Source organism: Pleurodeles waltl, chromosome 4_1 (assembly GCF_031143425.1).
Source record: "Pleurodeles waltl isolate 20211129_DDA chromosome 4_1, aPleWal1.hap1.20221129, whole genome shotgun sequence".
NCBI lineage: Eukaryota > Metazoa > Chordata > Amphibia > Caudata > Salamandridae > Pleurodeles > Pleurodeles waltl.
The window spans coordinates 1,006,581,508-1,006,596,132 of NC_090442.1; the positions used below are offsets into that span (position 1 = coordinate 1,006,581,508).

Sequence of the window (14,625 nt, forward strand, 5' to 3'; positions counted from 1 at the left end):
TCTGGAATCTGATAGGAGCCACAAATTTCCTTCCACCCAGCGTTCCCACAAGTCTCCCGATAAAAATGATACCTCACTTGTGTGGGTGGGCCAGGTGCCTGCAACAGTAAAAGGCCACAAACTTGTAAAGATTATTGGGATAGCACAGCGAGTTGATAAGCACATATTCTTCTTTTATACGTCTGGGTAAGAAAATGTTGGGGGATCCACACAAGCCACACCTCCCTGGACTCCTTGGGGTGTCTAGTTTAAAAAAATGTCTGAGTTTGGTAGGTTTCCCTAGATGAAGGCCGCACCCAGGACCAAAAACATAGGTGCCCCCTCCCCCAAACACAGGTAGTTTTGTAATATATCATTTTGATGTGTCCACATACGTCTGTGATGTGCCAAACACTAAAATTGTGAAAAGAAACACACTTGGGTTATGTGAAAAAGACCCCTCACCCACCAACCAAGTTGGTGGCATGCTTCATCATCGGGGTCCCACCTGAGACACCTAGCGTGTCACAAGTGTGCTGCGACGCCTGATTACAGCGGAGCAGGTTTTTAAAATTTTACCACACATACTGGTTGGATTTGGCACGAGGGTGAGTGATGGTCCAGTAGATCAAATTTTATTAACAAGAGATTTCTCAAAAGTGAAATGCACTGGTAATAACTGAAAGGCCAAAAAACTGAACCGATGAGTCGCGGCTCGTGAGCTGTAAAGCCACGGCAAGGCACCAACCGCTTTACAGTCCATTCACACACCTTTCATACATGACATGCACAAGACCATTCACGCCGCCATCCACGGGCCCAGCACATTACAACACTCGCATCGACAGACAGCGCCAGTCAAGGGCCCATCACTTTCATACGCCCACATGCCTGATACAGCAATCACACCAGCTGATGAGTGTGTGGACTGGCGTATGGCTGGCACCGCCAGCCCAGCGCCACCCCAAGCACACCGCCAGCCAAGTGCCACCCCGAGCACACCGCCAGCCAAGCGCCACCCCGAGCACACCGCCAGCCAAGCGCCACCCCGAGCACACCGCCAGCCAAGCGCCACCCCACGCACACCGCCAGCCAAGCGCCACCCCAAGCACACCGCCAGCCAAGTGCCACACTACCCATACCGCCAGCCAAGCGCCACCCCACGCACACTGCCAGCCAAGCGCCACCCCACGCACACCGCCATCACTTTTGTTTTTGTTTATAAACCACAAAGAAACCACTAACTAATTATAAAATAAGTACAAAATTACAAACACAAAAGCTCTAACTAAATACATGACAGTAATGCCAACCGTGAAACTGAACATATGAAAATATAAAACAGGTAGTTTACGCTCACGGTATTTCCCAACATTTTTTCCTAGTGTGGTAACTTCTAAAACAGCCGGGCACACACAGCCCAGGCTTTGAAGGGCATTCGGGGCAGTACATCCGGCTCTCCCTCCGGATTGATCTCCGGGCACATACTCTACATTTCTTTGTGGGCAAGTCTTTTTTGGGAGTGGGAGGAATGTGATCTGGAAAGTGGCGATCTTTCAATCTAGCCACTTCCTCCACCACTTCTACTGTAGGAACTTTTGCCCGTTCCACCACAACATGGCTCTCTATCACTGACTCCTGAAATTTAACAAATGTCATCTTTGACTCAGGTGAACAATCCTTGAACACAACAAAAGCATAAAAGTTGCCAAATGAAATAAATGTAGGGCCAACTTTTTATACCACACGTAAGACTTACGAAGAGCAGTGTAAAGTTCCAACCTCTGATCTACTCTATCAACACCACCCATGTGCCTATTGTAGTCCAAAATGCACGAAGGTTTGCGCACTTCCACAACCTGACCCCAAACAGTCACAGGGGAAGTACTCTCATCATGGATGGTAGATAGCATATACACATCCCTCCTGTCTGAAAAGTTCAGAGCTAGCAGCTCATTATTCCGCAAGGCACTGCACTGTCCCCTCTCAAGTTTTTTACAGACAAGCTCCCTTGGATAGCCTTTCCGGTTAGAACGGATTGTGCCACAAGCAACAGTGTCCACTCTAAACAACTCCTTGAACAACTGCACTCCAATGTAGAAATTATCTATGTACAAATGGTGACCTTTGTTAAACAGTCATCTACCAAGTTCCCACGCAATGTTTTCGCTAACTGCAAAAGTGGCCGGACAACCAGGAGGGTCAGTACTGGAATCCCTACCAGTGTAGACCCGGACATTATACACATTTCCTGTACTGCTTTCTGACAGTATATACAATTTAATCCCATACCATGCCCTCTTACTAGGAATGTACTGCTTAAAAACTAACCGCTCCTTGAAAAGGACCAAAGACTCGTCCACACTTATCTCTTTGCCTGGAACATAGACCTCTGAAAAATGATCTACAAAATGATCAAGGACAGGCCTAATCTTAAAAAGACGATCACAATCAGGGTGATCTTGTGGCAAGGCTAAAGCATTGTCTACAAAATGCAGCATACGAAGAAGAAGCAAATATCGATTACGTGTCATAGTAGCAGGAAATATAGCCGTTGCCATCAAGGGACTAGGAGACCAATAAGAAGCCAGTGACGGCTTCCTGATCAACCACATCAAAAAAGTCAAACCTAAAACTTTTTCATCTCTTCCAGATATGTGGGAACCCACTGAGTAGCTGTAGACTGATGCCTAAGTCTGGCAGCGTTGTCCCTCAAATATTGCCCTGCATACAAATTAGTCTCCTCCACAATCTCTTCCAAAAATACATCGTCCATAAACAAGTGAAAGAAATGGACAGGTAAAAAGTTTTCCGTATTGACTCTACACCCTGGGAGACCAGCAAATGCAGGTAACTGTGGCTGCTCCATGTTTGGGGCAATCCAGGTGTCAGGTCTTCTAATGGGAAACCCTTCAGCCCCAGGCTGCTGCACTCTTGGCACATCAATATCCTCCTCTAAAACAGGCCCTTCATCTGCACTGAGTAGCTTCCTCATCAGAAGAATACTCTCAAACAGAAAACTCACTGCCAGGATCTCTCACTTCCTCCTCTACCTCAGATGCAGAGTCAGTCTCGTAATCATGGTCTGAAGACGGCTCAAAGAGCATGCCAACAACCTGCTGAGCGGTCACTCTGCGGCTAGCCATGATCCTCACTAACAACAAATGGATTGCCAACAACAACTAGCACTAAAATAAGTAATAAACAAAGTGTAGCTTTATCACAAAGAGTTATGTACTAAAAAACTATACCACTCACTTGCCTGAACAAGCTACTCACCAACAACTACTCTGCACAGACACAGCAATCACCAATGATATCCCACTAAAAAGAAAAAAGCTAATTAGACATATGACAACACAAATATCATTGTGCTCAAATCTAAGGACAATTTCACACACAATACTGCATTTAGTACACCACCTACAAACATGTGATTCATGCATGTCAACAATACTCCTTTGGAGTAAATTGCTTTCACTCACCTAAAACATGCAACTATGCAAACCGCAGGACAGCTACTGCCAAAACCGCAAGGATCCACAGCAAAGGAAGCAAAAGCTTTGAACTAGAACAAAAAGAAGAAATAAACTGTTATAATCACAAATACAAATACTTTGCCAGTTGACAAACACCCTGCCACCAAGAACTTAGAAATTGTCCCTGGTGCCTAAGTGGCTTCTGCCCCACTAGGAGGCAGATGGGCCTAAAAGAAATAGGCTGATCTGCCTCCAAGGTGGGCAGAAATGGCCATCACTTACGTGCCCCCTTTGGGGTTTACCCTTGTCAAAGGTGCCGCCCCCCCACCCCACACAAAACACACACACATAGGATCCCTGGTGCCGAAGTGGATTCTGCCCCCCTTGGGGGCAGATGGGCGTAAAACAATTGGCCGATCTGCCCCCAAGGAGGGCAGAAATGGCCAACGGCTCTGTACCCCCTTTAGGGGGCAACCCTTGCCAAAGGGGGCAAACGGGGGCCACCCCAGCACTAAACAAAAAAAGGGGAACCAAAAAAAAACTGCTGTATTGGTGGTTTCTGCCCTCCTTGGGGGCAGATGGGCCTACAAAAATAGGCCTGTCTGCTCCCAAGGGGGGCAGAGATGGCCAATACGAAATTCAAGGGGTGCCCCCAAACACACACACACCTCACAATCCCTGGCGCCTAGCGGGTTTCGACCCCCTCCCGGGGGCCAGATCGGCCAAAAACATGCCTATCTAGCCCCAGGGGAGGCCAAAACATATAAAAAAAATTATTGCCTCTGGGGCAGCGACCCTTGTCTAAGGGGTCGCTGCCCTAAAGCAAAGAAAATAATTTCCCTGGTGTCTGAAAAATCGTCCGATCTGCCGCCAGGGGGGGGGGGGGGCAAAATATGGAAAAAACTAGCCCCCAATGGGAGCGACCCTTGCCCAAGAGGTCACTCAAAAAATACATGCCAAAAAAGATTTCCGTGGTGTCCAGTGTTTTTTTGCACACACACCCCCGGGGGCAGATCGGCCAAGGGGTCGCTCCCAAAACTAACACCAAAAAGAAATCCCTGGTGCTTAGTGGGGATTCCTGCTCCACGATCGCAGGCCTTGCCCGCGATCGTGGAGCAGGAATCCACTGAAAACAGACACAGGGGGAAAGGAAAAACCCTTGCCTTTCCCCCGTGTCTGTCTGTCCCCCCCCCCAACCCCCAAAGAGGGAAGGACTTACCTGAAAGTCCTTTCTCCCCGACGCGCTGGAAGCAAATGGCTTCCAGCACGTCCCTCGGCAATATTTGATGATGTTGGTGCGCTGTGAGTGCGCTGACGTCATCGGATTGCCGGGGGGGGGGCGGGGGTGGAAGGGATTCCCATTCCATCCACGACCGGGGGGTGTGGGTGGGAGTCCCATGGGGGGAGCGCTAGCGCTCCCCCTCTGTCACGGGTGCAGGACGAGGTGATCTCGTCCTAGGCACCCGGGAACCGGTGCCTTGGACGAGATCACCTCGTCCAAGGCACCCAACCGGTTAAGAACAGTACTCTCTCTACATGGGTTGTTTATAATTGTTTGGCACAATAGCCCATAATAAAAAAAAAATTATATATATATATATATATATATATATATATATATATATATATATATATCATCTGCGAACAAATGTTCTCATCCTAAACCTGATAGGGATTGGGCCCCCATTAGTTTATCTGCTAACTTCAACAGTGTGAAGTACTACTCTATTTACCCATTTGGAAATGAAGCAGAGAGGTGGATGGCACGTTCAGTAAATTGTAGAGGAGGCTAAATGAAATGGCATAAATAATTGTTCATGTATAATTAACTAAATAACTGTTTAAAAACTAAGGTCATATTTAGCAATGGGATGTTTTTAAACCATTGGAACATTTAACTGCTGGATAGCTTCCAAATGATGTAATTTCTGACTTATGACTGTAAGGCTTCAAACTTCTTTTTGATGGAGAAATGAGTGTATCAGTGTTGTGGGTATTGCTGGTTATTAGCAAGGTGAGAGTCTTGGTATCCAGTGGTTGTCTAGCCGGTGGCAGACTTTTTGACAGAATTGCATTGAAAATGTGTTTCCAAACTCCCCACAGGCTTAACTGTCCTTAAAACTCCAGCTATGGTGGAGGTGGCGGGCCTGGAGGGGTTTCAGAACTGGGATAACATAGGTATTTCCACACTAGGCGATGTCTGGTGTGGGTCACACATGCGGTCCTTTGAGGATCTCCAGAAAAACTTCTCATTAAATAAGACACAGTTCCACAGGTACCTCCAGCTCCGCCATGCCTTATTAGTACACATCCGAGTGGGAGATGTCATAACCGAATGCAGCCCCATGGAGGCCAAGGCACTGATGTGGGGGCCTGGGCAAGGGAGGTGTTTCTCAGATATATCGCACCCTGGTCACCGGCACCTCGGGTCCCCTGGGGGAGCTTCGCCAAAGGTGGGAGGGCACCATGGAAGACATGGAATGGGGTGAGGCACTAATGGCCCCGTGCTCCCTGGTGATCGCTACCCTCCTTAGATTGATACAAACTTACTATCTGCACACAGCATACCTCACACCCGACAAACTACACAGAGCGGGCCTCCGCCCCACTGCGGAGTGTCCCCGCTGCAGGAACCCTACAGCTGACTTCTTCCACATGGGATAGACCTGCCCAGCAATGGTGGCCTATTGGGGGTCTGTCTTGCGGGAAGTTTCTGAGCTCTTGCAGGAGAATATAGAGAGAGAGCCCCTGCCCCTCCTCCTTGGGATCACGGGCGACACCGAGCTAAAGAGGCCAGATCGAATTTTCCTTGGGGGGGCGTGTCTGGTGGCCAAGAGGGATATGTGGCAAACTGGAAGGCCAAGAGTGCCCCAACATTGGCTAAATGGAGACGGGGAGTGGATTGGTGCGCGCAGAGTGAAAAACTTGTACATGAGGCTAGAGGATGTCCGAATAAGTACAATAAGATATGGGGGAAATGGGAGGCCGCACTAGGCTCCTGAATAACATTTAATCCCCAATATAATGTGTTGTCTGGGATCACGGGTTCGACCAGTGTTGGATGCCCGTTGGCATTGTGTTTGATGTATGTATCATTGTTTTCCTTTTCTTGCAAAAATCAATAAAAACTCTTTATCAAAAACTCCAGCTATGTCATCGAGAAGATGTGCTCAAAAATAGACTTCCACAAAGGGAATGTAAATATCTTGTGATAGGAAATAAACAACCTAGGTTAGAGTTTGGCGGATGCAGTACATCCTGTCAAAAGGTGTTAAGATGTCCTACCTGCCCTATTTAAGATGCATATAACGGAGTAGAATCTAAGTAGGGCTGAGAGGACTTCTGCTGTTTTTTAGCCGATTTCTTGGATTCATCAAACTCTAAATCGACCCCTAAGTATGGCAAACTAAAAACATTAGAATGTGTTGAGAACATACATTAAAAATCATCGGCAAACCTAGTGGCAAAACAACGGTCAAATCAACCAGCCACACACAGCTGTTTACTTTTTACTAGCATGAAGCATGTGTGTAAGATATCCAGGAAGTGACTATTGATCGCTACTGCTAAAACTACAGCATACACAAATGTTGAAAATATCCCTCCTCCTCCAAACAGTATAAGGCAAATGTATGCTCCCCTATGGAAGTAAGTGCTATTATTTCATACTTTAATGTGATTTAATATGGGCACTCAAAAACAAAATATATGAAGTGTAGAGATGAATCAAACCCTGAAATAATGTATCCATAATCAGCATCTTTAATCATCCATAAAATAGCTGTGCTGCTGCGCAGTGGCCCCAAAATATTATTTACAGTGGGTAGGGTACTCCTGCATTGCAGCTTTATGGATACACTGAATTTACAGGTTTTGCGGTTTGCCTTTTGTGTTCAGATTTGTTTTCAGGGTAAATTACAAGGGTTGCAGATCTTGAATTACATATTGGCTGAAACATATATGAAGAGCTTTTTAAGTAGTCATGGCCTATGATAAAAAAGAGTGTTCCACATAGCACTGTAACATGTGCTTCCGCATCGTTTGCCGTTGTTATATTACATGTGAACTATGGGGTTTGTTGATTTGTCAATGTATGTTCTCAAGATTGTAGACCTCATTACGAGTCTGGCGGTCCATGGAATGTCAGACACGCGGTGGCGCTAGGACGGCCGCCGACAGGGGCAGTCCAACTGCCATATTATGACCGTGACGGAGCCACCACGGTCCGACTGCCAGCACCGTCAGGTTGCTGAAGGTTTGCAAGTGCCAGCGGATCACTGCCCTCCGGATTCCGACCCGAATTTCTACCAGCCTTTGCAAGTTGGTCCCAAGCCATACAAAGGCTGGCGGAAAAGGAGTGCCCCATGGACAGCCCCATCGTGCTTTTACGGGCAGTGAAAGCAACATTGTCAACAGCTCGATTACGAGCCGGCGCCAATTTTGTGTTGAGTATTTTGCTGGGCGAGCCGAAAACTCATAATTGGGCTGGCGGCTGGAAAACCAAAGTGGCTCGAAAGAGTTTTGCACACATCCGCCGCCGCCCGCCAAACTAAAAATGTGGCCCTATATCTCTAGTAACAGTAGTTTAATACACGTTTTGAGTTATCTTTTTTTCCCATTAATTTTCCTTTTGCCATATCTGGCAACAAATCTTCCTTGCAGTCCTGCCAATTGGTCTGTTATGATATCTACTAGCTAAGAAGCTATACATAAAAACGATGTGATCTTACTACTCTGCTACAGATTTAAAGCATTAATCAAAATAAGCAGCTGGAAAATGTTTTACTATTAAGCTGAGTAGTCCTGTTCTAGTAAATTAATGCTTTTTTTGCTTGGCATGCCACAATAGTGAATGTGATTTTTGTGAAGGATTGCTTTGGAAATTGCTCTATTCGCTGACAGTGTGCTTGCTTATTGTTTGTATTGATGTTTAACCATATTCTATATATATAATTAGGTGAAGCAGATCATGAAGAAAAGGAAGATACACAGAAAGAAATCATTGAGAAGGATGATGATGTTGAACAGGAAATCCTCGGACCAGAACGCAAATGGATAGAATCTTCAAAAGCAAATGGGCATATAGAAAATGGTCCTTTTAGCATAGAACAACACCTTGATGATGATGATGACGATGATGAGGAAGAAAGCCCAAACCCTGACAAGAGTCATCTAGAGCATTCAAACGTGGAAAGTAATTTTCCATACAGTAGGGCCTATGAACAATTTAACGGTGAATTGCCAAATGGACGACATAAAAGCCCAGAACCGCACTTTAGTGAATTTTCACTTTCTATGTTTACTGGGCCTTTGGAAACTGGAGCTTCAGGTTCAGCTGCTTCAGAAGGATCAACAGTCACAGAAAGAGAAGGAAATAGTCCAAGCAGTCTTATTCAGGATAGGAGCAGGACTGTCTCTGCCTCTAGTAATGGCGATTTGCCAAAAAGTAAGTACATTCCTTTCTTAGTTGTATGCTACAGGTTATCTTTTATTATTGTCTATGTTGGTGGCATTGGTATAGCACATTTGTCTAGATGCCATTCGTTTGATTGTTTTTTTTTCCCCCTACATTCTTGTATGACAAGGGTGGCTTAACAGTTGAGGATCAAATGGCAGCTGAAAAACTTAAGTTTGTGAGCTCAAGCTATAATGTCATTACTGAGACTTTTTTCATCTGATGTTTGTACTCCTGATTGTTTGTGTGTGCCTGTGGTCCAATCTTGTAGCAAAACAACCATGCTGAGGAGATACAAGAATGGCTTTTGTAGGCAGGTTTTAAATTTCTGATTGTGATCCACACTTAAAGGATAGTAAATATTGTAATACTTTGAGGTGAATGTATGAGTCCTCCTCAGTCTTGTGGGCCATCACCATGCCAGTAAATATCTGTTATTTACTCATTGTTTCACTTGCCTTCCTACTGCTACTAGAGAAAGATATAATGACTTGAGCATAAATATGGTAGGAGAGCTAGGGCCTAGTGAAGAGTTGCCAAGGGAATGAACAATTAAAGGGACAAGAATTTATTGATGGGGTGGAAGATAAGAGAGGGCATGGGAATCAAACTATAATGAAATGCATGAGACTGAAAAATGTCCTAGCTTTCGTAAGAGAAATGTTCAATTCTGGCGAGGAGTATGCCTAACTTTCTCAATTTATTTAATCCACAGCCACATAAACATATCAGCAAAACTTGATTTCCCATAACCACAGAGGGGAAAAAATGAAGTCACAAACAAAATAAGTTCACAAACAATTGGGTTCTGTGAATATCCATAAGGGATTCCATCCATCTTCTATTGACCTCTTTCTTCCTGCACCAAAGCCAACCATGGAAGATCTTACTCCTGCTTGGAATACTCAGCTCATGCAAATTAGAGAGCATATGTTAACCGCAGGCTACCTCATAGGAGAAGTACAGACCGCATAACTCTGAACAAGCACACATGAATCCTTAACATTATGATCAACTGTTCATAACTTTATCGACCATTAAACAGTAAAATACATTACTTACATCAACAATCAGATTCTATAGTCTGGGTGGGTTATGATTCATTAAAGGGTGGACTAATCCTCCCCTCAAAGTCCTTAATAAAATTAAAACTTTCTGCATTTTTCATTCTATGCCAGAACCCGGAGGTGAGGATTATGCTGGTTTAATGTTTATGCACCACCAGAGCTGCTAATGGGAAAACTGGTTTAAAATAGAACCGCTTGAAGGTGAAGTCAGAAGACCAGTCTGCTGCATTCATAATATCCTCGAAGCGTGCTCCAAGAGTAAAGGCTTTTGAGGCCATCGCTTTTTGGGTAGAGTGCCCTGAAAATGTTGGTATCAATGCATTATCCACTGTACCCATTTTGCAGTGGTTGGTGATTAAACTGTTCGAAAGGGCTGCTTAGAACAATCAACAGTTGTATCTCCTTATGAGGGCAGAGTTCCTCTGTCAGGATCTGATAGGCCTTAATACTTCATACCACGCTTAACTTGGGTGCGTCAGGAAAAGCTGGATAGGAAATCAGCCAAGAATGACATTTTGTTCATCGAGCTAAGTGAAACGTGACCCAGTTGGGTGTAAAAGTCCTTCCTGTGATGTCGAAGGCTCTGACATCCAATACATTTCTGCAAGAGATCAAGCACAAAAGAATGACCAGCTTGCCTGACAATTGTTTTTTGGAAGAGTTACCTGTTACTTGGCCATGAGGAGAGAAGGCGCAGGACCTTATTGACGTCCCAAACTAACAGAGTATGTAGGTTCTTGCGGAAGAGGCAGTGTGATGTCGCACAGCAATTTCTTAACCAGGGGATGTTCCCCCACCAGCCGATCTGCAAGTATGGCATGGCCAGCAGAAATAGCCGACCTAAATGAATTGACCGACCAATAAGCTAAGCCTTCTGAAGCCAAAGAGGCAAGGAAATCCAGGATTTGAACAACGTCTGCACCCATGGGATCCAAACTCCCGTGCAGGTCCCAACCCATCCATCGGGCCCAGGCCGATCAATACCTTTTGACCATACTGTCGGCCCATACTCGAGAGAGGAAGTCAGCAGCATCTCTTGAATGGTCAGGGACTTGCCATCAAGACCTGTAATCCTCCACACCATAAGCTGGAGGTTGCAGCTCGTCGCAAGATAATGGGGATTACTGGAGAGATTGCTTGGGATTTGAGGACTGTGATGTAGACAGATTGGAGAAGTCCAGCAAAGTTCCATCAGAACTGGAAACAATACTTGTGACTTTCACAGTGGAGTGATCACTTCCAGGTCTGCCCTCTGCTTGCATACCTGAGCTGTCAGCAGCATGATCCCCGTGAAGGGGGAAGGCATAAGCCTGCTCTGTCGACCCATCCTGGCTCCTGGATCCGGTCTCCAAATGAAGTACCGGGGAAGCTCGTGGTGGTGTCTGAACGCAAACAAGTCACTGGTGAAAGGGCCCCAAAGGACGCCAATAGCTCGAAACATTGACCGGAGCAGTCGCCACTGGCTTGAATTTCAGAGATGTCAAGACTGACAGCTGGGAACTTGATAGGCGGACCCCTGGAGGTGTTCCGTCATCACCGAAACGTGGTGTTCCAGCCAATACTTCCAAAAGTTCTTGGCAAGATCCGAGAGTGCTCTGGACTGTGTACCCCCAAATGGTTGATATAGTGAACTGCTGCCACATTGTTCATCTGCAGGAGGACATAAGAATGCACTCAATCTCTGGGCAAACATCTGACTGCGAAGGAACCTGCCATCAGCTCAAAGCAGTTGATGTGAAGCCACTGTTCCATGGCAGACCATCCTCCGCTGGTGGTGAACTTCCTACAGCGAGCTCACCAAACGGAGCTGCTGGCATCCAACTCTATCACACTATCCTGTTGCGAGCCAAGAATGGCACGACCGTTCAGTGCCTCCATGTGGGTGAGCCTCCTAATGAGCTCCTCTTTGGCCTCTTTCAACAGAGGTACACACTGGAAGTAGGTGAGGCCGCGGCGAGGATAAGACGCTTTCAGTTGCTGGAGGGCCCAAAAGTGAAGGGGACCCAGGAAAATGGCAAGAATGGAACAGGGACAGTAGACCTACCACCCTAGCGATCTGACGTAAAGAGGTTTGTGGTTTCGCCAACTGTGTTTTCACCTTGTCATATTTTGGTCATCTTCCTAGAAGAAGGCTCAGTGTGGTCTCCACTGAGTCGATTACAAACCCAAGGAAAGTGATGGAATGGGAGAAACTCTATTTCTCTTGGTTGATGACAAACTCCAGGGACTAAAGAAGCTGCACTGTCCTTGCAAGATGCCTTGACAGGGCAAGAGGACATTGATCCATGAACAGCATGACATCTAGGTACACAATCATGTGAACCCCAGTTGCCCTGAAGTGTTCCATCACCAGCTTGACCACCCTTGTGAACCACCAAGCCCCTGAAGAGATGCTATAGGGAAGAGAGATGAATTCAAAAGTTTGTCCTTGCCATTGGAACAGACGAAACCGGTGATGCAATGGAAAGATTGGGACCATGAGGTAAGCGTACTTGAGGTCCAATCATATTATCCAATCCTTGGGCTGGAGAAAGTCACGAAGGAGGTGGATACCCTCCATCTTGAATTGGTGGTATACCAACCACTCATTGAATTCTCAAAGAGTGATCACCTGGCATTGACTACCATCCTGCTTCGGGACCAGAAAAAGATTCCTTAGAAAACCTGACTGGTGTGGCCTAGAGGGGTACCTGGCCCTTTTGCCAATAGTTCCTGCACCTCCCTTTGAACCAAAACGGCCTCCGGTCCTGAGAAAAGAATGGGGCAGAGAGGAAAAGGTTAGACCGTGGACCTGTAGAATTGTATATGGAATCCCTGTAGCATTTGGAGCACCCAGACGTCGGACGTATGAGCCCACCAACTGTCTGTGAAGTTTGCTAGTCAACCTCCCAGATGACTGCAGGGAATGCAGGAAAGACTCAAAACAGGAATTGGAGTTAGCCCCTCCCCCTTGTGGACCTCGTTGACAAGACCGTCCTCTGGTGGGGTAGACACCCCCAAAGCATGAGGAGTCCTTCCATTGCCCTCTCTGTAAAAACACTGGCATTAAAATTGCATTTGACCATTGATTGGGCTTTGTCCAATGAATTAAAGGTCAATACAAACTTTCTAAGCTCTTTCATGAACGGGTCGCCAAAGCGCCCACCTTGCGCCACCTGCCCTGCCACTGATGTCCTCTAATTTGTGATCCATCTTTATGAGCAAATATCTGCGCCTCTCAGTAGGGATTGCGCAGTTTGCATAGTACGTGGCCACCCATTAGGTAAGAGGGAATCTGCGAGTGGGGAGCTGTCCCCAGTAATGAAATATTGCCTGCTACCTTTGTAGTTTCAGAGGGTAGCGTAGCAGGTACAGGCCTTAAGGGCCCAGTAAGGAAGGTTACAAGCCTTATAGGGCCTAGCAATAATTGTTGATAGGCCAATTTTTTTCACATTGAAACTGATGCGTGCTTCAGGGGTCAGCAAGAGGCAGAGCGTCTTCAAATCGATGTGCGAGGGCGTGCACACTCTAGTGGTTGCGAACTGCTGAGTGCCCTCTAGTGGTCAGCTGAGTGCCTTGCACCCACTAGCAGTCGGCGGACCGCTGCGCGCCCTCTAGCAGTTGGCAGACTGACACATGCCGCCTATCATTCGGCGGACTGCTGCTCGCCTCTGCCCCGAAATTCTCAGATGAGGGAGATTATCGGAGGAGAGCGGCTGTGAAGGAGTGTCGAGGCGTTCCTGCAGCCACTTACGCAAACAAGACTGAAGCACCTCGCAGTAAAGTAGAAACAGAAGTAATACCAATCTCACAGGAAAATAACGATGGGGGACTGGAGTCCAGACACTTAACTGACCCGGGCTGCAAGCAGCAAAGAAAGAGGGCGATAGAAGAGGCACAGCACCTTTTATGGATATTCACAGAGCCTGATTAGTTGTGGACTTGTTTTGTTTGTGACATCATTTTTTTCCCATGTGGTCAAGGGAAATTAAGTTTTGGCTGACATGTTTATGTGGCTACTCATTAAATAAACAGAAAGTTAGGCGTAATGCTCGCCTCTGGGTCCTGGCATAGAATTGATATTGGCCTTGAATGTTGACGTTCATTTTTCATTTGTTCCATTTATTTTCCTATAAATTTTTATCATATGCATATCTCTTTTGTCTTAATGTGCAATATTAATGTGCTCTCAGTTTGGCCCATAACGTGTATGAGGTCTGCTTCAGGAAGGGAACAACGAGGACAGCCCCTGGCTGTGCCTGGAAAAGCTTTATTTAACCTGGCTGATGTAAAATATGCTCTATTGAGGATATTAAATTGAATTTATTTGAACCAGGCTCCACGGGATACTTTGAAGGTAGTCTAACATTTTATCCAATCCGTTCTCTGTTTGTTACATGACATAGATTTATGTACTTAACATGCATGACTAGAGCTGTCTTGCATTCATATACTTCATGGTTATGCACCAGGTAAATGTGACGAGTTTGCAGTTGAATGTGCTCATTCTCTGGAATTTAAAAAGTGTGACTTGAACTATCAAAAAAAAAAAAAAGGTGAAAAGGTATGAGTAAGTGGCAGTTAATTGCAGTTGTACCCTCAAAAAACCTGTCTGTTAGTATCTGATTAATTCTGCGGTTCTATGACATATGAGATTGCTCACATT

At 45.9% G+C, this 14,625-nt stretch overlaps 1 protein-coding gene across 3 annotated transcripts in view; it reads left to right on the top strand.

Annotated features, from left to right (window-relative positions):
• SRPK2 (SRSF protein kinase 2) overlaps positions 1–14,625 on the top strand; it is a 516,420-nt gene that overhangs the window by 467,582 nt on the left and 34,213 nt on the right. For all 3 annotated transcript variants that reach the window (XM_069229855.1, XM_069229857.1, XM_069229856.1), the window contains one exon: positions 8,416–8,904. In XM_069229855.1, coding sequence (XP_069085956.1) covers positions 8,416–8,904 — 489 coding nt within the window. The remainder of the gene's footprint in view (positions 1–8,415; positions 8,905–14,625) is intronic.